Source organism: Argentina silus (genome assembly GCF_951799395.1).
Source record: "Argentina silus genome assembly, chromosome: X".
NCBI lineage: Eukaryota > Metazoa > Chordata > Actinopteri > Argentiniformes > Argentinidae > Argentina > Argentina silus.
This window is the reverse complement of record NC_139653.1, coordinates 40000495-40027599: the sequence shown is the minus strand read 5'-3', so window position 1 is coordinate 40027599 and position 27105 is coordinate 40000495. Positions and strand designations below refer to the sequence as shown.

The 27105-nt window shown below is 41.6% G+C and overlaps 2 protein-coding genes across 2 annotated transcripts; both read right to left on the bottom strand.

Moving 5' to 3' along the window:
- Nucleotides 1-248: 248 nt before the first annotated feature.
- On the bottom strand, nucleotides 249-19813 carry LOC310823241 (calcineurin subunit B type 1). The gene is made up of 6 exons (XM_083696032.1): nucleotides 19566-19813; nucleotides 10841-10880; nucleotides 5434-5610; nucleotides 3804-3863; nucleotides 3272-3456; nucleotides 249-2475 (listed from the first exon to the last, which is right to left on the bottom strand). Exons 1-6 carry the CDS (start codon nucleotides 19566-19568, stop codon nucleotides 2428-2430), a joined length of 513 nt encoding a protein of 170 aa, XP_083552158.1. The 5' UTR covers nucleotides 19569-19813; the 3' UTR covers nucleotides 249-2427.
- A 2189-nt stretch (nucleotides 19814-22002) lies between these two features.
- cnrip1b (cannabinoid receptor interacting protein 1b) lies at nucleotides 22003-25750 on the bottom strand (the record flags this gene model as incomplete). Its single annotated transcript, XM_083695004.1, has 3 exons — nucleotides 22003-22290; nucleotides 22941-23085; nucleotides 25572-25750. 3 exons carry the CDS (start codon nucleotides 25748-25750, stop codon nucleotides 22126-22128), a joined length of 489 nt encoding a protein of 162 aa, XP_083551130.1. The 3' UTR covers nucleotides 22003-22125.
- Between the last annotated feature and the right edge of the window lie 1355 nt (nucleotides 25751-27105).

The following is a 27105-nucleotide window of genomic DNA, read 5'->3' as shown; positions in this document are numbered from 1 at the left end:
TTATCCAAAATAATGGCCAGAAATGATCTTCTTAGTCAAAACAGGCAGAACCAAATGCCCATGAACATCAGCAAACAAACCAAAATAAGCTTAAAACTGTATTGTGTGGTTTAATGAGGCAAGACATTTATTTATATATATATATATATATAGACAATATATAGACAATATATATTTACTGACCACGCAACACAATATCATGAATAGGATTAATATCATAAGGGAAACAAAAGCTGGTACCTTCAATGTTTTCAATGTACCGTCAAAGTTTATTGATTGCTTTTTTAAAATGTTCATACAGTATCAAGTTTTCAACAGTCCCACAGCATAAGATGCAGCATGCACAGAAAGGAAAAAAAAGTGTTTTCTCAAATGTAACCATTTCAGTTTCCCCGCACAAACTAAGATGAACCCAGTCCCTCAAAGAAAGAGAAAAGTAGCACTTACGAACTACAATGCAGTCTGAACTATATAGAGAACAGAGAGCCTGAACTGCATTTATCAAATACTTACAAACAAATGAAAAAACCCCATCAAATTTCCCCATTTAGCTGAGTACAGTGTGTGGCAGTTGAGACAGGACCAGATATACAACTCTACTGGAATAAAAAGAATCTCAATGAGCTGAGAAAAATACAAAACTTAACATGTAGTTCAGTTTAATTTATTTGGATTACTGCTCATATGTGTACATTGACCAAAGTTTGGCAACATCCATATTGTATACAGTTAGATTCTTAAATATCATAATTATTAACATCACCATCCATGTGTAAACAATAGATTATTTTGAAAAAATTAATCTACATGCACAACAAAAAAATCTCCATGTCATGCAAGCGCAGGGAGGCCCAAGCCGTGCAGAGCTGGGAGAGGAGACAGTAGGGTGCCCTAACTTCACGTCTCACTAAAAACACCTGTCCAAACCAGTAGCTGGGCAATAAAAAGCCAACCAACTCCATGATAATGTTGTATGAAGCATTTAGCCCAAAAATGTGTTATGCTTGTGTGGTCTCCCTGATGAGGTGATCATGATAGAAAAGAGGAGGAAGAAGCCAACTTTTGAAATATACACGCTCAAAACTCTAAATGTACAGTATATCCCTTTGCGCAACATGCTAACATGTAAAAGTTTAAGAGTAATTCTGTTGCACTACAGATAAATCAGCCCTGTATTGCACCCCACCGTACTAGTATAGAGTGTGTGTTCAGGAGGGCTTAAGTTTAAGCTGAGGCAAAGCTTCCCCCTCATACTGTTTAGGAAGATGAGCAAACATTGATGACCTAATATACACATATTGGTTAAAAAACAATGCTGCCTGCAGATAAGTCTCTGAATGTAAGATGCTATGTATATTCTCTCTCAAACTATATCATCATCAGCTTGAGCTCTTAGGGTGATCCACTGCATCTGACCTCTGTTCAAAATGTAATAAAATACAAATACATTAATAATGCGCTTCATGATTTTAATAGTCATTTTTCAAAGTGATTGATGAGCTATACTGCAATCTGGGATTGTCTCGTGGATGCACATTGTTCAACGTCGATTCGTGTCATTAACGTAAACCACAAATTTGTTTGCAAAGACTCACTTTCTTGGCATCTAACTCTACTCTACGGTTTCCCCCCTACAAAGTCCAAGAAGAAACAGAATAATCTCCAACAATATAAACATATTTCAATAAAACATTCTATCACTCTTCTTACAAAAAACGAAACATGTATTGTTGTGTGTTAAATGTGATTGGTATCTAATCCATCTCATCCAACCAGCCCAAGTGTAAAGAAGAAGAAAAAAAACGTCAGGACATTTGAGAATGAAGTATGCATCTAATCTCAGTCATCATGCAGAGTTTTGACGTATCGCAAACCAATTCTCCAAAAATGACAGTGATAGTAGATAACATGAACTGGTTTCTGGATATGTTCTGGTTGGCACTTCATACCCTACATTTGAGTTGTACTGAAATCAAGTATATTAAGGAACACCTCAGCCTACTGCACATTTCCCCCACGAGAGTCATGGATATACTTGAACAAAAAGACAAGAAAAAAAAAAAAAAATCCAAAAAATAACAATTAAAAAAAGAAAGAAAAAAAAATGAACAGAATATAAACAGCCAACTTTCCCCCTTTTACCCCCCTCCTCCACCCAACTGAGATGCTCTTGCAAAATGAGAATTGATGTCCTTCAGTCTCTTGAAGTGCTACAACCGTGTTATTGAGAGGATCAGAGTTCAATAACACTTCAAAGTTGACTTCACTAGGCTCGTGGTTTAGAAAAAAGTGGCTTCACAGAGAGAATGCTTCCATTGAGATACACAGAGAGCGTTTGCCAGACGTCTTGAGCAGATCTTCAGAAATGGAGAAGAGAGCGAGTGTTGAGGGGGGGTGGGTGGAGGGCAGGAGCGAGCGGAGGGTCGCTCACACATCCACCACCATTTTTTTGTGTATGTCAAGGCCGCCCACAACCTGGGAGGAAAGAAGAGGGTAAGAACAAATACTGGTTTTAATGGATCCTTCTGGGATAGCTACATTATCTGAACAACCATAGTCTTGGTGAGTGCGTCATCAGCACAAGTTGAATGGGAATAGAAAATAAACAATATTTGTCTTTGGCTAGGATATCAGTGGACCCAGAAAATCATGCTATCATCATCCCTCCTATTACTACCCCCTCTGTTTATATCAGTTTCATAATGCTCTCTCAGCTTCTGAAGTGAGTACTGTAAATTATGTCACACAATCCCTTCAACCTTGGCGTACTCAAGCTTTTCTTTTTTCAAAAGCAATCACACAGGAACCATAATTCTGAGCAATCCTGAAAAAATGCTCCCACAAGAAAAGAGCATCGTCGCTCAAGGCTCTTGAGATACACTGTGCCATATATGGGGCTTTGTCTGTCAGAATAAGTGGTGACAGTCATGTATGGATATGAGTAGGGCAGGATTTGGCTGCTGGGATATACTGTATGACTCATGTGATATAAATTATATAAAAGGCCACACTGTATATTCTACAGAAGTGTCAAGTGTTGCAGCCTGGGGATCAATTACGGCCCTAACTATACATGTAAACTGTAATAAATGCTAAACCGTTAGCATGTAAGAATATAAGCAACAGAGATGTGTAAAGAGATATGGTTGGTTTTGGTGGTCGGCTGGGTCAATATTCTGCCCTACTGACATTCGCCTTCACTGAAATAGTTCCGTCAGCAAAAATGAGTGACACCCGTGTTCCGGCACTGTCTCCAGAGGATAGGACTTACTGCGCAAAACTCTTCAAAGGATATCCTGCCATCTCCATCCTTGTCTGCATTGATGATAGTCTTGTCGACAATCTGCTGCAGCTGTGTGTCCTTCAGGTTATTGCCCACCATCATCTTCAGCACCTGGAAGAGCTCGCCGTTGGAGATGTAGCCATCTTTGTCCATATCATAGATCCGGAAGGCGACTGGAGGTTGGGACAAACAGAGACATGGAGGGGTTTGAGTAACACCACCATGTAAGTGACCAATAGTCCCCACAGATGTATTTCATTGAACACTTTATATGCCAGAGAGAGGCCATGTTTTCATGTCTCTACAATTTTGATTAAAATGGTCCTTAAGCAGATGCTTTTTTATCAACAACTGCCTTTAGACTGTTATTCACTGACTATATGGCCCAGGTAATTCAACTCGATAAGTGACCTAGATCATCTTATTTATAGTGGTACTGATATTAGTTGTTGTTTTTAGTTTACCTTGAATTCATGTCACCCAGTAACACACAGTAACTGCAGTGGGCTAAATAACTTACACCGTAGCTTCTGCTCCTTGTCCCCTTTGACACTGAACTGTGAGACTCCTTCGATGAACTCTGAGAGAGAAGAGATGCTTTAGAGACACATTCCTCAAATGTTCCTCTACAGCAGGGGTGTCAAACTCATTTTCACCCCGGGTCACATCAGCATCATGGTTGCCCTCAAAGGGCCGGTTGTAACTGTAAGACTGTATACATGTTACTTCTCCTTAACATATTGTAACAAATAACTGTCTGCATTTGATTATTATTTATTCAAGTGTACAAATATTGTACATGCATTTACATAAATGTAAAAATATATGTAAGCACATTGCACTGTTATTATAACATAAATCCCTTTAATTTATCAGGTTAAGAAACCCACATTACTCCATCAATCAAAGATCAAACTTTTCAAGTGAATAACAAAGACAAATATGATTAAACAAGTTATTACAAATCAACTTTTTTTTAAACTTTTTTTGTCACAGTTGAGAAGGGCAAAACTATGGTAGAACAAATAATTGTGAGCTGCTAAAACATGTGGGACATTTAACAAAAACAAATAGAAAAAACATGTATTCGCCTTCCCACCTTTCATTAAATTGCCTTCCCTCTGCATCGACTTTTCTCTTCTTGGACATTTTGGGATTATTTGTAGATCTTTTTCATATCCATCACCGGTTTAGTCAAACGCCGATATGCGATCTAGCGGCAGGATCCCGTCATTTCGCGGGTCACAAATTTGACATGCATTGTGGGAGATGTATTTTATGGTCACTGTATGCTGTAAAGCAGCGTAGACTTTTATTTTAAGACAATTATGTACTTTTTAAGCTCTCGCGGGCCACATAAAATGACGTGGCGGGCCGGATTCGGCCCGCGGGCCTTGAGTTTGACACATGCTCTACAGTATGTCATTTAGACCCATTTATTCTCTCAGGTAAATCAGAAAGATACAACTCATGGCCAATAGCTCACAGCAAGTCTAGCAATTCACTTTAAACAGAATTAACAATATTTGCATTCAACTCAAGACAAAATCTCACAATGTACACAGAGCTAAAACTGAGATGAATGTGCCCTAGCTCTGACTCTCACGAGTGTTACTATGGCCTCTGCAGGAACTGCAATGCAGATTATATTCCTCTTATGGAGAGGAATAGAGAGATCCCTCAGGCCAAAGTCCTAACCTCTTTCCCCAGGTTATCAAGATCCTTTTGTTAATCATGCAATGGGATTAATATTTGGTGAAACTCATGCAGGAGGACAATGGGGCTGTTTAGCATGGATGTCAAATGTCACATATTGGCCTTGACTTAACCAAAAACTGAGCTCAAGTGTTTGTTTACTACTGCATGAGAATGAGGAAGAGTAAGTTTGAAGGACTTGGAAAGTGCTAAATAAATACAAAAGTATCACTAGAACAAGTATGTGTCTTCTAAAACAACAATAACTAAAAGGCTTAGTACCTAAAGTGAGATATGAAAATGTAGCCCCATTTTAACTTGCACATAATCCTAGGATTGCACACTCAAACAATACCATCCCATAAACCAATTACAAATTAAAACTGATATCTGTCACTGAGGATGATGGGTAATATTCAAATGCTGCAGTGGAATTAAGCATGTTTGGACTTTACCTTTGAAGTCCACCTCTCCATTCCCGTCTGTGTCGAATATATCGATGACCCTCTGCACCAGGGGGTTCTGCTGCAGCTCTGGTAGGGACATGAACTCCTCCACGCTCAGCGAGCCCGAGTTATCTAGGTCGAGTTTCTTAAACCTCTTTCCTAGCCTCTTAATCTCATCAGCATCAACTGGAGAGGAGAGAAGAGAGGGAGGAAACCATGGTCAAGCATGTGGTACTACTAACTTACTCACATACATATATGAAGGAATATATACATACTTGAATGCATGCATATACATAATTATGCTTACATACACACATACTATACACAATAATATATACACATGCAAAGTGTGTTGCATGATATTGTTAGCAAGCATGGAACCTACACAGACCTAATACAGCCCTACCGAAAAACTAAAAAAACTAAATATGAGTTGACTGGATCAACACTGAACACACTCCTCAGCAATACTACTTACATTTGCTGCTGTGCCCCTTGGTGTCCATACGCACAGCTCTACCTAAGAGAAGCTTTCCCTGTGCGCTGTGAGCTCCTGCCATTACCGATCCCTCTAGTTCTTGTTCTCTCACAATGCCATGGGATATCATAGCCACTTACTAACTTTATAATCTCATTCACACACAATCACTTGATCCGTCTGCCACTCCACACACTAATCTGTACTCCGGAAAGATATAGCTATTAATATTTAGACAAACCTAACAGAGAGTGGAGAGAGAGAGAGAGAGAGAGAGGAGAGAGAGGGAAAGAGAAAAGACTTTGCAAGCTGTAACGAAGCCAGACAGAAGAGTAAAAAGGTAGGTGGGAAAGACAAAGTAAAATGAATGAACATATGGGTACATATTAGGCAGAGAGAGCAACAGAGAAAGTGATTAAGGGAAGCTTATAAAGAAAGAGAGGACAGCACAGAAAGATAGTGAGAGGACAAGAGGATTAACGGAGAGAGTAGGAAGAGAGAAGAATGAGCTGTTGCAGAGAGCTGGAATATTAGGCTTGCCAGAGAGTAAGTGAGAGAGAAAGCGAGAAAGAGACTCATCCACCGCCTATGTGTGCCATCATACATTAGTCCGATGACTAATCAGAAAATGGAGGGATGATTGTGTGCGTGGTGGACGAATAGAGAGACAGCTGTGGCCGCAGGCACTCCACAGCAGATTTCTCCATGTTTTTCATGACTCTAGAGGAATAAATTAGTATTACGCAAACTGTCTTTCCATTATGTTCTTAGGGTTGATTTCTTAGATAGTACTAAGTACTGGATGGATGATGCAGAGTTATGCCAAAAGTCTTTCATGAGTTTATTATGTGACTGAAATGCATGCAATATAAATGTGTGTATTAGTGAGTGCGGCCTGCGCAATGTGTTAACACATGAGCATCCATGTGTTCCAATAAAATCACGAGAAGGCCCTCAGCCTGGATAACATTAACAACACTACCAGGCGTGAGCTAGAAGCGCTGCGCATGCTGCTGGACTGACCATACACAAAACACTTCCTCATCAGCCACACTTCCTGTTCAAGGACAGGTGACAAGCTAGCTAATGATTTATCTCAGCAGGCTATCAAAGCCTTGTAGCACACATGAACCAAGGTTCGAACCCCGCCTGTCGCACTAGCACACTAGTTTGATACATAGGCTAGGTTATGCCACATCATTCCAATGTCACATAATATTAAATACAGTGTTATATTCAACATATAACAACCAATAATAGCCATTATTACAGAAAAATGCTCTGTACTCGGAGAGCTTTGCCACTGAAATATACCAATGACAGCCCTTGTTTTAAGGGAGATCCTTTGTGACTGTGAGATGATCATGATAACCTCATATACTCTGCCGCAGAGCAAACCATTTGTTCATAAATGCTGTATGCACCCTCAACAGTGTTACTAGGCAACGGGAACCTGCTAGCCCCCCAAACTAGCCCACGCACGCACGCACGCATGCACGCACGCACGCACGCATGCACGCACGCAGCTTTTATATTTCAGAGAGGAAGAAAATCTGTAGGACAAATGGACAGGAAAATGAACAGCCCTACACTCATGCAAGAGGATAAATACAAATATTGTGATTATACCCATTAGGCACTACATAGGCCAACAGTATCCTTAACACATTATTACAAAAGAGAATCAATCAGTCTTAGCTTCATGCCCAGATAGTTACACACCCACAGAGAGGGCAGAGTGAAAATGCAATGCAATAGTTGAGAGTCAGAATGGTGTAGTTTACATTTTATAAAATTACCATTGTTTATAATTTCATGAGTTATAAAACAAAACTAGATAGATTAGATATTTGATATGTCACAAAAAAAAACATCCCAAAATGCACTTTTCACTCTCAACCGCTGTTAATATAGTAGTGGCACAGTATTGCTTTGACACTTGTCATACAGTGAATTCAGATAACTGCAGTTGGTGATAATTAGCCTATGCGCGCACACGCACACACACACACACACACACACACACACACACACACACACACACACAATAATAAAAGGGTGTGAGGGTGGGTAAACAAGGGATGGCTCACTGCACAGCTTAGTAATTACGCTGCGAGACTAACACCCACCCCATTAGCATAATGTTTTTTTTTTTATTGAGCCAATGAGGCTGGAGGGATTCTAGTGCAGCCTACAGATTTGAGGGTGGAGGTGGATATTGGAGAGCAGCATTCTGAGTGCTGCTACCGAAAAGGGATTTGTTGTGCATAAGCAAGAGGGTATGTGTAAATTAACATGTAGGAAACCATGCTGCATCTCTGTGTGTGTTGCAGTGTACATCATAGAAGAATAGAATTCCAGTGGAATGAATTGAGAAGTATAGGTTCAAAGATTCCTCCCTGTGGGAGTAGGTGTCTTCCCCATCATGTCTGCAAGGCCAGGCATAGGGCCAGCCGGCTGAGTGACCTCTGACCCTGTTGGCTCTGAAACATTGTGCAACTCAGGGGTTTCCTTTGACTTTCCTCTCTATCGCCCTCCCTCTCATCTAGGCCAGTGGGTGGAGAAGTACTACTAGGCATCCGTGCATTAGCAAGATTGCACTGGCCCAGCCATGCGGGACGACACTGGCAGCATTCTGTTAATCATCTCGCAGCGTAAACCAGGCTGAGGGCTGGGGAGCGTGGTTTTGTATTTATAGCCATGTGGTGATGAGAAACCCCCCCCCAACCTCCCCTCCCCTCCCCTATTGCAGCTCTGGCTCCCGCCCTCAGGGAAATCCCTAGCAACAAGGAATCACGGGCCACAGTGTATTTTTGGAGGCTGCAGACAGGCCGAGATGGTTTCAGGCACTTCTGGGCTACTGTGCGTGTGTGTGTGTGTGTGTGTGTGTGTGTGTGTGTGTGTGTGTGTGTGTGCGCATCTCATTATATACGCACTCACAAATAGGCAATGTGCTTGGCCTCCACTCTGAAAAGCCACATACTGAATCGATATGAAGAATGTTTTTTTTGTGCTCTCTCTGTGAAATCAAAATAATGCGAGGAAGAATATAGTCCGATTATAGTCCCCTTGCAAAAGTCTGGGGTGTATATATATATATATTGTATACAGGCAATCAGTGATGGCCCATACAAACTAACATTGGTGCAGCCAGCATCATGCTTTAATTAACTGGGCTATTTCACAGGCCTGAGATGGCTTACCAATGGACGACTAGGGTGATGATGCCAAGCCATCGGCTCAGTTGATTAGGAGGAGCATAATACAACAGGTAGACCCTCATTCCTGGCTGTAGATGTGGCTGATAGCGAGTGTGTGTGACTGTAACAGACCAAGGTTAATTCCTCAAGGGCCGATGCCTGCCTGTCGAGGCTGTTGAGTAGGTGAACAGCTGTGCCACGGGGAGAGAGAGAGAGAGAGAGAGAGAGAGAGAGAGAGAGAGAGAGAGAGAGAGAGAGAAAGAAAGAGAGAGAGGAGGAGGAGGAGCTTGCAAAGCTGGAAATATCCCCGACTGGTGAAGTCCCCCCTCGGGTCAGGGTCAAGCACCTGTTTATCTCCTGCATGTCCTCATGCAGTTTGAGCCTACCCTGGATCTAGAGAAAGCTTGGGGAGCTCTGTGTTTGCCTAACCCTGTCTGAGAGAGGCAGGTAGGGCTGAGTGACTTGGTAATGTTCACATGTAGAGCAGCTGCCTGCCTGCCTGCCTGCCTGCCTGCCTGCCTGCCTGCCTGCCCCCCCCCCCACACACACACACACACACCCCCCACCCCAAGACTGGCCTCCATTGGTAAGTGCATTCTTTCATCGTCGGGTGGTGCGTCAAGTATGCTAGAGTGGGTTAAACACTGGGGGGGACCTTTCCGAGTGCTGTCAGTAACACAGAAATGTCATTGGGATGCCCTTTTTGGAGGAGGGACCCTTCAAGCTTGAAGCTTCACAGCTCATTAGTAGTTGCAGAAACTGATTCATTCACTATAAAGTAGATACTATCATGCTCAAAACTTGAGCAGACTGATGTTGAGAATCTCAACAAGTAACCAAGAGTAGAACCAGGTTTCACTGACTAAAAGGTTTGACAAGTGAGTTCAGCTGAGTATCACCACAAGAGATAAAACTGTTAAGCTGATCATGAGTATCTAGACTAAAAATAAAGGGGTAAAATAGAGCAGAGCCACTAAAAATAGGAGTAAAACTGCATATCACTACTAAAAATAAAGAGAGTCTCCCTTACGGTCCTGGGGTTGACCTTTATGCTCTGAGAAGGGAGGGGAATATTTTGCATGGAAAGGAACTCCTTCCCCTAATAGCTAGCTGGATTAGGAGCTCAGTACTGTACACCAGAAAGAGAAAGAGGGAGGTGTGGTGGGAGAGAGGAGGGGGTGGAAAGGAAAGAGAGGAGTGAGGGGAAAGGAGGGGGAACTGACTAAGCGGTCAACTTAAAGGCCCACATTAGTCATTTTTAAGTGTTTTTGCTGATATATGACATCATGGTGCTGCACAAGTCTAAAAATTGCCACTTAGGTCAAGTATGTGTATTTTGGCCGATACATTCTATTTTCATAGCTCCTTCCCACGTGCCATGACGTAATAAGACATTTCATACAGCATAGTTTTGACGTGACGTGTGACGTGGCTAGCCTGTTTGTCAAGTTAGCACCCAGAGTCAAATTTAACCCTCCGTACCCCCTTCACCGGCTTTTTTGCGAGTGAATCAAACAACCTTTCGACACATTTTATTCAGAATTGCTCCTAGCTATATCTGGTGTTACTTTACCAAATAGCTGCGTCACCACTCAGTTGAGATCATCCTACATTCTGAGGATATCACTGATATGACTGATTGTGAGTATCAATAAAATGTAAATTGTCTACATACTTAATGATGTTCAGAGCAACAAGGACAATAAAATAATATTTAAAAAATCGAAATACTTACAATGCGTGCACATTTCCAGTGGGTAACTTGCTTCATTTCCCTAAAAAAAGAGAGAGAGAGAGAGAGAGAGAGAGAGAGAGAGAAGGAGTGAGATACATTTGCAGCCTTTGCATTCACCACCAATGTTGACTGAACAACCTATTGTATAGGGAACCTTTGGGATGTGTTTGCTGCAGAGATGCAGCCCCACGCCATGTAAGCATATGTCTGTTAACTATTCTAGAGCTAGACCTAAAAGACATTAGCCTTTTTCAGTTGTTAGGAAGACACATCCAATCCTCGCGTCCTCTCCTCTGTCCTCCACTAGTGTCCTACTGAAAACGCACTGGAGGAGAAGATCTAGGTTCCTCCCCTCACATATTCTCCTTCAATGCTTTTTGAGGACGAAGCACGGGAGGACAGAGGAGAGGACACAAGGAGTCATGTTCCTAACAATTGAAAAAAGGCTATTATCATTTAACAGACAGTTTTGGAACATGCACTCAGTACCCTATAAGTGGGTCCCATATGAATTGGACCAACCAAGATGAAGATCCCTACTCTATATCAAGCATTATAATGCTTTAGGCAAAGCATGTAGGCTGTACATGTGCTTGCATTATAAAGAAGGTAGTGATGGGTGTGAGACGGTAGTATGAGAAGGTAGTGATGGGTGTGTTAAGAGTTACCCAGTGCGTTTAAACAGGTAGATCTCAAAGTAGATCTCATAGGTCAAACGCTAGGGATGGGATCTCTAGCCTCGTGGCTGAGGAATGGCCTGGGATTGTTGGTTACGTCACATGACACCCTAAACTCCTCTTAAGTAAGCAGAGTAGCAAACACACAGAGGCCTAGTTTTGTCCTCAACTCTTGCTTATCTTTTGCGTGGAAGACGGCAAAGAAAAGAGATCAGCCAACTATGTATATTTGTATATGAACCATACCTAAATGCAGGAATGAAGTAGTAGTAGTAGAAAAAAGTAGAAAAGTAGTAGTAGTAGAAGAAAAAATGAAGTAGAAAAAAAAGGATGGGTAAATAAATATCGGTAATTCATCAACATTAAAGGAAACCATGTTTACCCTCTACCACAGCCCTGTCTGTCTCTCACCACCAGGCTCCCTTCTCTTGGTGCTCGACCTTCAGAAAAAGGTGAAACTATTGCAGTTACTGGACTGCTGCAGTGTCTCTATTGCTAGCTTCTCCCACTGTTACCATCTCAGAATGAGGTTTCACATTATATTGAAGAAGTAGGTGTATTTTCAACTACAATCTCCAAGGAACTGTTGAGAGAGGCACATAATCTGCAGTTGAGGCCTTTTAATGTTCAAATCCACATGGTGGGATATTCCCTCACTATTAGTAGACATCAACAGCGCTCTAAATAGTAGCATAATATGATAGGATGAAACCATCAGAAACATAAAGAGAGCAATCATTACTGATTCCTACACAGTATTTGAAGAGCTTTCTCTACATCTGCTCCTCCCTCCCTCCGACCTTGGACCCACTGCAGTTCGCATATAGACCAAACAGATCCACGGACGATGCAGTCTCCCAGGTCCTCCACACCACTCTCTCTCACCTTGACAATCAGAAGGGGGGCTATGTGAGAATGCTGTTTATAGACTACAGCTCAGCGTTCAATACCATAGTCCCCACCAGACTGGCTGAAAAGATGATTGGTTTAGGACTGAACATTCCCCTGTGTGCCTGGATCCTGGACTTCCTGACGGCCAGGCCACAGGTGGTCAGGGTGGGTAGACACTCATCTTGAGCACAGGGTCCCCCCAGGGCTGCATCCTTAGCCCCCTCCTTTACTCCCTGTACACCCACGACTGTGTGGCTAAGTCCAGCGACAACTCCATCATCAAGTTTGCGGACGACACAGTTGTGGTGAGGCTGATCTCAGAAAACAATTAGGAAGCCTATCTGGACGAGGTGGCGGACCTGTCACTCTGGTGTCAGGAGAATAGCCGCATCCTGAATGTCTCCAAGACTAAGGAGCTGATTGTCGACTTCAGGAGAGTACAACATCCAAGGACCTACACGCCGCTTGACATCGGTGGGACTGCTGTGGACTGGGTGAGCAGTTTTAAATACCTGGGAGTCCACATCACAGAAGACCTGACCTGGACTACCCACATCAGTTCACTGGTGGGAAAGGCAAGGCAACGCCTGTTCCATCTCAGGCAGCTGAGGAAATTCAAAGTCTCCCGGAGGATCCTTCAGTCCTTCTACTCTGGAGCTGTGGAGAGCATCCTGGCTGGCAACATCACCGTCTGGTACGGTAACAGCACGGCCCAGGACAGGCAAGCTCTGCAAAGGGTGGTACGCCTGGCAGAAAAGACCATGGGAGCTCCAACCCCCCCTCTCCATGTCCTGTACACCAGGAGGTGTAGGACCAGAGCCTACAGGATAATGAAGGACCCTCACCACCTGAAAAACGGACTGTTCCAACTGATGCGGTCAGACAAACACCTTCGCTGTCATGCAGCAAGAACAGAGCGGCTAAGACAGAGTTTCTTCCCCCACGCCATCAGAATCATCAACGATGACCCCACCAGTGCCCCCCTCAAGTCACTCACACACTCACTGACATCATAACACATATGCACACACATAACCATCTGCTGTTTATATTGCTTATAATGTTTATACTGTTCATATTTTATTCTATTTTAAAACTTATTGTATTGTTGCACTACTCTGTGGCACTGTCACTTTTGCATTTCACTGTATACTTGTATGCACGTGGCAAATAAAGAATCTTGAATCTAGCATTTGAATACGCAGCAGCTAACATCCGATGGCAAACCCAAACATCAAAAGGGCCAATCTGTGGTGAAACTGACAACCCCTCATTTTCATATCACACAATGCCCTCCTCACTACTACTGGAATGACTCAGGAAGAAGAATGAAAGCATTTACTCATCTCTCACAGTTGTGTAGAAGTGGCATAGGGATGATGGATGATGGATGATGGCTACTGGTGTGATGGCAGTTGACTGGAGTTTAGGAATAACATACTGGCATGTGGGCTTGGGCTCCTCCTGGTTGAGGGCCAGAATTCTCCAGATAGTCAGAACTCTGATCTAATATATTTCATTCCACTCATATGAGTGTTCTAGAACAGAAGGAGCAGTTCTCCACACATTGGATTTACCATTGGCCTTGAATTGACCTATCCTTAAAAAGCCCTCATTCTGTTGAAGAACTCCCATTTCCCATTTGCTGTTTTCAGAATCAAAATGCATGGAAAACCACCACTTTGAAACAGGCCTAACACTTACAAGAACTAGTTTCCAAGGTTGAAGACAAGCAAGTGGTCTGATATTGCCCAAAATAAATGTAAATCATATTCACTGGGGATATTTTAGTTAATGAACTGAGCTCCTGATGTATCTAAATTGGCTTTAACTGACCCTGCTAGTTAGCATTTGTATTGGTAAATAAGTACAATAACATTTTATTTTGCTAATCAGTCAAGTACTTTCATTTCATGCATACGATCACATCCGTTGACCAGTGCAGTTTCCCTTGCTCCTTGTGTTGTAATACATGGGCTCACAGGAATGTATCATCCACTCACTGAGATGGGGGGGGTTGGAGGGGGATCCGGTATTGGCTGTAGTACAACAGCAATATCCGCAGCCACCTCTCCACCCTGGCATACCGTCCAACGCTGCAGTGTTCACTGTACTCAATCTAATCACGGAGATAGCCTGGGTGTCACATGGGAGCCGGTGGGGAGTTCCCTGGTCTGGGGGGGGGGTTCTCTCTGACTGAAAGAGATGCCCATGGTCTGCAAGCGTCCGACCGGGATAAAGGTCAATAGGGATAAAGATCAAGGAATAAACAAGATGGATCTGGTGGAGATTGAACTAGTGAACATAAATACTGACAGCTACAGTAAAGACACCTGGACCGCATAGGTCAAAGAATGCGTATAGAGAGTTATATCTTTATTTCTTAATTGCACCGCTTTCATTGCCATGGGGGTGGGGATGTATGGTAGGTTGTTCTGTTGGTATATCTGCTTGTGTTTTGTCTTGTTATATTGTTAGAATAATCAATACAAATGTGATCAAAACAATAATGAAAAATAGTCAAATGAAATAATTCATGTGCCGTTAATAGTGATACTGACAGTGTTATTAGTTAGTCTAACTAGCTAGTCAAAACTTGAAAATGAACTGGCTAATGTTAGCTATTTTTAACAAATCCTGATGGGAAAAATGTGTGGGGATTTTCATCTTAAAACCAGATGCAAGTTCAACTACATTCTGACAATGTGCTTCAGAGCCCTATACCTGCGTAGTAACATTATAATTCAGTCCTTACACAAATTGTGTAATGACAAACTGCTCAACTCCATTACTATCCAATTATAAATAAATGACCAATGTACTATGTAACAGAAGGTAATACAACATTGTTACTGGTGTAATCACAGAGGTATAACGGCAACTTAATGTAAAGTGTGACAGCAAGGCTGCCAACCTAATGCTTGAACAAATCTATCCTTGTGAGATTTGAAGATTTAAAAGGGACTTCAAGGAAGGATAATAGGATGCATGAGAGCCCATACCTCATTTAAAGAGGGGGGTCAAGGTGACAAGGATAGCTCCCGCAAATACAAGCAGTTACTGAACCAAATGCGACGGATGTCTGTTAATCCGTATACATTTCAGAAATCCTTGTCACTCCTAGTCTCTTTACACAACCGGGTGGAATCGCACGCTCAAGAATGTCTGTTAGGCACATAACATTGGTCCGCTTGCAGAGCATGTGTGTAGGGGCTGTTACCTCTGGGAGGCAGCCTAACCTCCAGACGTGCTAAGGTATTTTACCTCCAGACGTGCTAAGGTATTTTACCTCCAGACGTGCTAAGGTATTTTACCTCCAGACGTGCTAAGGTATTTTAAGAGCAGCGAAGAGCAAGAGGTTGCATGGGATTAGCCTTGGAGCATATTAGCATTTGCCTTTCCCTGATCTCAGCACGTTGCCCATTGCTGACTCAGCTCTTTTTTTTTATGTTACATACATCTCACTTTCCATCTTACGTAGTGACAGTCCTATTCAAAGAAAAACGGCAAAAGCATGTCACTTTGTACCACCTGTGTGTTAGGGAGCTCTGTTTTTCAGCTTCAGTTCTTGAGAGGTAAGGACTTAGAGCAAAGGGGATTTAGTGTTTAGGATTACAAAGTTACTAAGTAAGGCCTCAGTCAGGTCAGCATTGTGGCTGGTTGTGTCAGAAATAACACTTGTTTTCTTTCCTGTATATAAACTGGATACATTAAGCTCAATTCTTGATTATGGCTCTTCTGATGAATGAATTATTTCAGAGTGCAGAATATAGGCTGGTAGAGAGAGAGAGAGAGACAGAGAGACAGAGAGACTGTGTGTTTGCTCATCAACAATGTATGCTTCATTGAGAATCAATTAGTGCTTCTCTCCAGCACACAACACGCTTTTTACATGATTCACAATCTGGCAACAGTGTTGTTTCAGCCTCTCTCTACAGCAAAAATGAAAACCGGTCTATTTAAAACATAAAAAGGGAACACATGGGAGGAATACGGCTGGATGGCTTTCCTGATATTTCTATACCAACCACACCTTCAAATATCCAAGTCACAAGTCTAGCTATGTTGGTGCAGTAAAAAAAGAGGGTGTGTTTTCACCTAACGGGCCGGGTGAATTAATGATAGACAAATGATGTCTGGAGTAACTAGACAGACAGATAAAAAGATAAAACCCCAGGCATTAAAATGTTCTGTGATGCAACCAAAAGTATTCTCTGTGTTGACTGTGATTACTGATAGCAGGGTACATAATCCACATAGTCTTCCCTGGACTTGTTTGCTCTTTATTTTCATGTCATTACTAAAACATTAAATATGTTCCTGTTTTGACTGGAATCAATATGGAACTGAACCTATATTGTTTTGTTTTTTTGGAACCAATATTGTTATGATATGATGACGCATGTCCATAATGACATCTACGGGCCAGCTCTCTATAATTGCTGTTAAAACAACCTTTCCCTGACATCCACCATAAAATACATGAAAGGTTGAATACAGACTTCATTCATTACCCTACAGGCATGAATGAGGCGAGACAGATAAACAGTGTTTTATAGGCTTAATAAAATCAGGAATTCTGAAGTAGTCTTTCAAGATGGTTTTAAAATGTTGCTGGAAAAATGTCATCCTGTGACCAAAAAAAAACCCTATGAAAACTCAGCACTGATTAGTAGACACACTAAATTGGGAGGAAACAAATGTGTCAAAATGAGTATAGATCATTTGTAAACACTTTGTGGTTGGGGTTGCGACTTCAAAGAGAAACACTACCCAGGATATCCTTGACTGTGTTTGAATCACTATCCTACAAACTTGATGTGTCAAGCACACAAGTAAGTGAGGTTTAATCAGATATATTCTGAGTGTATATATACATATATATGGGGTGGCATCATTTGATAAATGTGTGACTAGTGGCTCTAATCCAACAGACTCACAGAAGCTGAACATTAATGCAACACTCAAGGGGAGTCATGTCACCTGTTGCAGGTTCAGTAAGTCACCCAATTGTCTGTTTGTAGAATCCAGCTGTATTCATAAGTGGCCGTGTGTGTGTGTGTGTGTGTGTGTGTGTGTGTGTGTGTGTGTGTTTGTGTGTGTGTGTGATGTCATCTTAGTGCCTCTCTCTCCTCTATGCTGCTGACTGTTCCTTCCAAGATCACAAGACTCCCCTCTTCCATAAAAAGATGTTAGCCGTCACTGTTGCCGTGCACAGACACGTTCTGTAACAAAAGCTTGATGCCACTACAAACACTGGACGTGTAGAATGTTCAAGATCATTATTTTTCCAAATTCATCTCTCACACACACACACACACAAACCGTACCACAAATCTATGATGATGAATACAGAGTAGGCTATGTTGTATTAAAATCATATCAAATCAAAGTTTATTTGTCATATAGACAGAATACAGCCATAGACGGTGCAATGAAATGCTCTGGGCAAGCTAGCTCCTCAACAGTGCAACAAAGTAATAATAATAATACAAAAAATAACATAAGGTAGCATAAGGTAGTAAGCAGCTGAAACACAACAACAATGGTGGAGTGGGAAGATCAATTTAGGGCTAGGTGTGTGTGATAGTTCAACCTGAGACATCTAGTCTATCAAGGAAAAGCCATATGGTAATGTTTTGAGGGCTTAATGACTCGAGTATGCTCTGAATGATTTGTTTTTTTAATATCATTGCCATTAGCTGCATGTCTTTGAGGCATTAGCCTACACATTAGCCCCACTCACCTAACTGGCCTAACTGGCCTTGTCTCAGTACAGTACAGCCGTTTTAGACAACTCCCATCCTTGACAACATTGCCAAAAGGGTAAGGGCAACACTTTTACAGATCAGGTGCAAATATGAAAATGATGTAAAGCAAAATCTCAGCAGGCGAAACACTCCCTCACTAATCCTCCCTGCTTACTTACAATGGAGAGGTTTCAATACCTTTACCAGTAACCACATACTTCTAAGGATATCCTTTATCTATCAGCACTGGTGTTTTTAATGAATATATAATATATCATCCTTAAGACAGACATGTGCTGCTCTTTGGCTACACTTTTCAAATCCTGAATCTTGGTAATTCCAAGATATCTACTTCTGCCAACCAGATAGGCAAAATCTACTGTAGATGGTGGCTACAACGCAATGGATAGATATGACCATACATCCAGATTGAGTGGGTTGGTGGTGGAGCGTTTCCAGGGTGTATTATGACTTCTCCTGGTGATTCAACATGGCTTTTATCTCTTTTACATTAAAACTGTATGTGGGTAGTGCTTGATTGCTAGGCAGCATAAGGTCTCTGTATCAGATCATTCTGCTAAATGCTCAAGCAACTGTGCCCCTGTCCCCACCCAACACCAATAATTGGGCCATAATATACATTTTGACAGGCCTTAGTGGTGTGCTATTCGCCTACAGACTGATGCATATGGATCAATAAGTCAAGGGAATTCCACCACAGCAGAAGCCTGCACCTGATCCTCAAGTTCCTGACCAAATATTTCTATTCATTCTTGATGGGTGATGTGCAGATTGTCAGCAGCTAGGCACATTGTATCTTGATGACTTCGGAACCCTGAACGACTGAAACAATGTTGCAACAAGACGTACATTATTCCTGTCTTCAGGGCTTCTGTCATTTTGTTACATGCTTTGGCTAGGCTACTTCTTGTAGTTGCCATCTAGAATACAGGTAATGCAATTTATTAACCTGATACATATGTCTGTTGCTCTGTCTTCACAAACATTAGGAAATTGCATGTTACAATAGTGACAGCTCCCGACCTACTGATATCCTAACGTCGCACCGTTTGAAACTAAGCCTAACCTGTAGGTTATTGTTGTGATATCCAAGAGCAGGTAAACTCGGGTTAAGTAAGAGTGCATACTAGTGCAAGGTTACCAACTGGTATAGGACAGCTATTTGGGCCATAGACTACTCCCTATTGGCCTCGCATTATATTTAAAATTGGCAACGAAATAATTTCCTCCTCGCTGGGGCGGTGTGGTCTCGTCTCCTAAACTCAGATATAATGTCTAAACTCCACAACAAACTGTAAACCCTATCATTCCCACATATTTGAAGAGACATTTGACGTATCCACTGTGTGTTTATCTGCTAGCTGGCGAGTGAAAAGAGTCGCTTACCATCTTGCCGGCTGGATGATTAAATACGCTCTCCCAGAGACGGTAAACAACAACAGAGCAGTATAAAAGGGTGTCTATAAGCCGAGAGCTACTAGAAAAACACTGCGCTCGTGATCATCGGGGTCTTGCGATGGTTTTGACCAGCTCTTCTCTCTCTTTTCACCGACAGTTCACTGCAGTGGCATAGGGAGACCCGTAGGGAGGGGTCAGTAAAGCGGAGGAGGCCCCTTTAACGAGGGAGTTGGTGGAGGGGAGGGGAGGGGAGCATCAGAGTGGAGAGAAAAAAGAAGAGGCAATGGGGGGAGGTGCATTACGGTACATCCGGGGACTCTGGCCATTTCCCCCTGTTCAATGTCTGTTTGCGTATGTGCACCCCTCAGTGGTGAATTATGTACAGTGCGCTATGGGTTATCCTACCTGGGATCCGCCTCCGTCCCAACTCCTAAATGCATGAATTGCTCATAACCTGTACAGACCAGACCAAGAATAGGCCTCGTATGCATGGGAAAAAAATACATGATTGTTATCAAGAAAAATCGGCAACTTAGTAGGTAAAGGGACATGCTGTTCACTTGCGCTATACTGGATAAGAGATTTGAGAGCACTTCACTGGTTGTTCAGATATTTATACAAACCTAACAAGTGACACACCTGATTCAATCAATCGTCCTCGATTATCATAGCTGATGTTTAAAACAGGTGTGTTAGTGCTGGTCTTGAACAAATAAATGCAGATCAAGTAACAGAGCTGGGCTAGAGTTGGAGAAACCTGCCGTAGATCTAAACTATGCTCTCAAGCATTGACCACTAAAGCTGTCAGCTCTTCTGTTCAACTGGTCTCATCTCACACAGCCAACAGATGGAGCTGATCGCGTGTCTCAACATTTTGATTATCACAATGTATTCATGCTACCTCATTTCCCTAGCGCGAGTCTGCAAGCTAACACTAGAAACTATGAATGTTAACATGCTCCTATATTGTTTTCTTTTTCCCAATTAATGGAATATTACTATCCATCATCACATCCAAAAGGAAGAGTATGGTGGATTGTGTCGAGCACTGGCTTATTTTAACTATTTCTTCCTATAGCCTACTGTTGTTTTGGTGATACAGTATATATAGGCCTACAATAACGTTAAACAACGAAAATTGCAGTGAATAGACTAAGGAACGCAGACCTTTTTATTTAATTAAATCGTGCACACGCTTAAATAATTGATAAGATTATTCATATAGATTAAACAAAAACAAAAACTCAGTCCATGTCACCTCCCAGCTGCGTAGCATATGTTACAGTACTTTGAAAAAACCCCATATGTATTTGACTTGAGATCCAAATCCTTCCACTACCCTACCACTTCTTTCTTCCTCAGCTAGTAATCTAAAACCTACTGATGCTGTTTCTTTGCATTCATTTTTAAATAAAAAAGCAAACCATAGTCATCCCAAAGATATTTACTATTCAAATACCTCAACTAAAGGTTAACAATACAATATTGTTGATTAGCAATACAGTACAAAACATAACTAGTTCACAGTGTTATCAAAGTTCATAGTTCATCAACATTGCAACATGATTGTCATACAGTATTCTGCTGAATAATTTCCTTGCATGTCAAAATAAATGATATTTTGTTCAAAATATATCGTAGTTATTTGGTAGTAAAAAGCTAGTTTTAAACCAAACTAAATAATGGTTTTCATTTTACAAAAATGCAGCAATCTTTAGACAATTTCTTGCATAATTGGTTCACCAAGATTATAAAAGAGACAAATAAGAAAAATCACAAACAAGTATGCCCAGCCCAGTTCACAAATATGATAAATAGGTCTAAACAATACAATAATTAGTCAAAATATTTTGTCAAATCTTTATAAACACTCACATGTATCCCTTATAGCCTACTGCTTGCTTGTACTCTGTAGAGGTAGAAATACAAGACATGGGATTCACCAAACAAAAACACTGAAGCAAAATCTTTACTATAAATATATATCAAACATTACATCACCATATTAACATATGTAATATATATGACACACATTCAAAGGGCTTACAAAGAACATACTGCCATCACAGTGACTGAATACACCTGAGTCTTAACAGATGACACAAAAGAACAGTACCACAGAAAGTAGGGCCTCTTCATGATATGCAGAGCCTTTAAAGGTACACTGTGGAAGTTTAATTGCTAATTTTATACATTATCAAATCTTTGCTGTTGACTCTGTGGTTATAATACACCTATGATATAACACCAATCAATTACTTGCCTCATTAAACCAGACAACAATTATGCTAACAAACTTTGGCAAAAAGAGGTTATGCTCATGGACATGGGGAGGTGTGCCCCTTTCTGACCAATGACGCAATTTCTGGACATCATTTCTGCCTATTAGGGGACCCCCTTTGGCTCAAGAGGACACCCAGTGGCAAAATCTTCCACAATGCGACTTTAATAGTCCACATGTTCGCTGGCTCGGAAGATTCACATCAATAGAAAGTTATTTCTCAATGATGTAATCTCATTTGTTAACTTCTGAAGCTCCATTTATTTGTCAGATGAACATCTCCTTCTTGACCCACATCAGTGTGCGTGTCTCGTTGGGCTTGCACTCATATTCAATGATGTTGAAGCTGTTGCCCCACTGGCAGTGGTCCCTCTTTTTATAGTTGTAGTACTTCACCTGCCATATTGTCTCAAACAGGCCAGCCTCTGTGAACTGAGAGATAAACACAGACACAGTCACTGTCGGGCTTTAAAGGGATAGCTCACTCTAAAATCAGTGTATGTGATGATTAACCACATACAGTACCTTCATTCCAATCAGGGGTCAGGTCAGTTGAATTTAATTCAGTCAATTGAGGAACTAAATTACAATTGAATGATTTCAAAAAGGGCATTCATTCTCAATTATTTCTCAATAAACTGAAAAAGAGAAGCTTTTTAAAATCACTCCCTGAATTGACTGAATTGAAATCGAATTGAATATTATTTTGAATATTATAACACATAAGTGTCAAGAGGGCGATACATTCTGATTTCCTAGTGCTCCGTGCCTTTCACACAATTCTAGCTGCACATTTTATCTTTGAGTAACTTGTGTTTGTCACCCATATACTGGTTTCTTACCTGGTTTTCACCCATATACTGGTTTCTTACCTGGTTTTCACCCATATACTGGTTTATTACCTGGTTGTCACCCATATACTGGTTTATTACCTGGTTTTCACCCATATACTGGTTTATTACCTGGTTTTCACCCATATACTGGTTTCTTACCTGGTTTTCACCCATATACTGGTTTATTACCTGGTTTTCACCCATATACTGGTTTATTACCTGGTTTTCACCCATATACTGGTTTATTACCTGTATGCTTATTTGGACAGGCTGTCTCTCACCACTCTTGGTGTGTGCCACTCCCTCCGTGTCATACACCCCTGTGTAGACCACTGACTGGGGGTCTTTAGATGTCTGCTCCATGGGGAAGGTCACTCCACCTATACTCATGGCACTGAGGACAGGACCACAACAAAAGAGTTTTAAGTCATTTGTGTTATTTTCAGCGTTTGCAAAACTATAGCTCTCTTATCTTAGATATGCCTCTATTATTTACAAATTCTCTGTGACTGATCTGTATTGAACTGTGACTGTGGGTATTGAACTGTGACTGTGGGTATTGAACTGTGACTGATCTGTATTGAACTGCGTCCATAAGACTGTTTCAACCCATTCAGATAAAGCCTTGGCATTGGCCCAGGGACCAAACACAACTCTTCAGGTCTAAGGCAAGGTTACATTATTACTGAAGTGTACTACAACGAACCATCCTCGCTACACTTCACCTGCATTTGATCTCTCCGCAGAGACCTCAGTTCAAATCCAGATCGATATGACCGACCATATGATGACATGACCATTATTGAACCCAGGCAAGGTTAATTCATCAATGTTTTTCCCGAATCCACCTCTACTAATTGTTCCTTAATCCTGGTCCTGGAGACACACAGGATGTGCAGGCTTGTGTTCCAGCTTGCTATATACACAGTTGAAAACAACTAATCAAGGCCTTGATTATTAGCTATTGATAGACCATAAGATTTCCAGGTATTGTAAAGTGGACATCATAAAGTGGGTTGGTGTAGGCCTATCTAGAAATATTGAGAGTGCCCCTTGAGTTTTTACTGATATTGATTTAGTTTATGAATCAATAAGTGAAAAAACTGGTCATTCTGTTACCAAATCGGTAATGGAATTACTGAAATTGAATTGGCTAATTCACGAATTCACTTATTGTACAGGTTCTACAGAACCTAAAGTGGTTCTTTGGCTGTCCCTGTAGGAGAGCCATTTGAGGAACCCTTTTGTGTTCCATGTAGAATGCTGTGGGGTTCCGTGTAGGACCCTTTTCGCAGAGGGTTCTATATGGAACTTAAAAGGGTACCAAAAGAGTTCTTACACCGGGACAGCCGAACAACAGTTGGAAATCACACAGTAGTAGTTACAAACCACTGCATCAACATCCTCACCAAGCACCACATCTACACCCTCATCTCCAAAACATGGAGACTTCTTTGTTGTTGAGTACAGTGGGGAAAGCAAAGGGAGCAAATCACACAAAGATGGAAGTGCAAGTAACTTCCATTAAGAATGATGACATACATGTTGCACACTTCTACAAAAAGGACATCAAAGGATTTATCTTCATCATGAAAGAGCACACTGACACATATGGTGTGTCGGATTCTTAGGATCCTTCCCACACCGGTTGCAGACAATAAAGGGGGGCTTGCTGGTTTGATCCCCACCCTAGGAGGGAGCCGGATGTGAGCTGGTAACTGGAAGGTTACTGGCGTCATATCTAAGGCTCCTACCACTGCTGTTGTGCCCTTGAGCAAGGCACTTAACCCCTAACTGCTCCAGCGGCGCCGAATATGGCTGCCCTGTGCCCAGAGCCCAGAGCTCTGTTCTCCCTTGGGGGTGTGGTGTGTGTGTGTGTTGTCTCGGGAGGAGTGTGCATGTGTCAAATTCCTACAATTGATGAGAATTGACTGCATGGCCAAATAAAGAGTCTTCTTCTTCTTCTAAAGAATGTTTTAATTTTGCAGAGGCTATATCTGAGGCAAACTAGGAGCAGATTAGGTGTCTCTGTGTGTGTCTACACAAAGGCCTACTTGTATTAAACATTTTCCAAATCAGTTTATTGCTGCCAAAAGTGTAGGCTATTTTCTTTTGGCATAATGAAGAAAAAGAGGTTTGGGGAAACGTGGTTACATAAAAACCCAGGGAGATTTTAAGGTCATACTGTTACCAATTTTTTAGCTACACAGTTCTTAAAGTAAATGTGTGTTTTTAAAAACATTTTCTATTGGAATTGTTATACGTACACCTTATGCATAGAGTTGTATAGTTTGTTAAACGTTGTTATCAAGGGTTTTTGTTTGGCATTTGTTTGAAAGTGAAAAACGACACGGGGTCATTCTCATACCGTGGAATTGCCCCTACTCTGGTAATTACAAATTGTATCATAACCTAAATGAGACCGCAAAAGGAGCTGCAATCGTCCCAGTCGCTGTTACAAATGGAGTGCTAATCGCTGGTGGATTTGAGCCACACAATCTGGACGCGCCTTCTGTTTCTAGTTGCACCCTCCGGCAATCCGATGGCTCTCACGAAACGCTTGGAATGTCCAACTCCGCCATCAAACTCAACATAACATATATAAGAGCGTTTTTATTGATCAGACTATATAGGGCAAGATTGGGAGATAAGAGGCCTGATTTTGTCGACGATATTAACGCTATTCCTCGATCCTCACACTACTGTATTTGCAAATAGACCTGAACGTTATGGTGTGAAATTATAAGCAGTGACGGACAGTATAGGCTTTACGTGTGAATCTAATAATGCTGTCAGTCTAAACCAATGATGATTTTGGAGTGGCATGAAATAATGAATAAATCACAGCATTTCGACGACTGAAAATCTCATCATACTTACGTGGCCTCTGCAGCCCCGGGCTTTATAACAACTTCAATGTTGTACTTTGACCCCGTTAGCAGTTTGATGGTCCGGGTTTGGCCAAATCTCGCTCCGTCTGATTTGAAGAACACAGCCCCGTTATTGGGTTGCATTTTCATTGAAATTCCGATTTTAATCAATTGCAGGACGTCAGCCATTGTTCTTGGATTGTTGTGCTAAAATGTTGCTTCTTTGAATATACCACCACAGACTGACGCAGGTGTGAAACCGCTGCCGCGCGTTCCGAGAGAGCTCGCTAAGTAGAATATTGTGACGTGAAAGCACGGGTTTGAAACGTAAAAACTCATCGCCGAGGGCAACGTTTACGATATACAATGTTCACTGTCCCTATTCGTAATCCTGTAGGCTACACACAACATAATCCTTCGTGTAGCAATCCAATAAGAAAGAGGAACAGTAGGCTAGATACACTCTCCATTTACCAATGGTCTCAGGACCGGTTTCTCGTTCCTCCATGAAGCCTAATTACTAAAAACCATCCTCCATGACAGTGTGATTTAATTCATGATTTGAATACCTGTGTCCGGTAAACCGCCCCTCAATGACCCTGTCAGAATCAATGTGCACAAGCGCACACACACGCACACGCACACGCACGCACACACACACACACACACACACACACACACACACACACACACACACACACACACACACTTTATTATAATTAATGGTGGTCGGAACTTACAGTCCCTCCTGTAGATGTCACTACATACTCACTATCTGAAACAAAGAAAACTATAGCGGTACCAAGGGTTCGTCCAACAATTTTTAGTGTAGGTGTGTGTTCTACTCTAAGTGTATATTCACAGTTTTGTGAATTCAGAGTGGTTCGCCCACATTTTCATGCATATGTGAATGCTCTAAATTAAGTGAACCAAACTGAGAACATCTCTGGAGGGTTCGCTTTCTTGGGTGTAAAGCAGCTTTCTTGGGTGCAAAGCACTCCCAGTCCACTTATCATTGGAACCGCTCTGTCCGGACTCTCTTGGCTCTCTGGCCTTGCCGTACATACCATGCCACATGCTCAATCAAGTAGACTGAGTCCTCATTCAAACAGAAGGGCAGTGTGCATACAAAAATAGTTATTTTACTTTTTTCACCTCTTGGTTCACAAGTCTATGTGTGAAAATGGCGTACGTTTGTGTTGATAGTGATCCTCATTTGTTATGCATTGAGTATGTAGATGAGGAATCAGTTGGCATCCGTGCACGTATGTACATGCATGTCTGTGTGTGTGTAGGTATGTTTCCATAAAGTATCACCACATATATTGGTTACTGTTTGGTAACACTTCATACAGTTTCTCCTATATCTGTGTACTGACACTGTCATTACATGTTACACCAAAATACAACTTTATTTGATAATTGCATTGGAATGCATGGTAACAACAAAGATGTTATTACACATAATCACTCATTCACCATGTAACATGTTCATGTTAACATAGGAATTACAGCGTTATTACTCAGATAGAGACCAATGATCT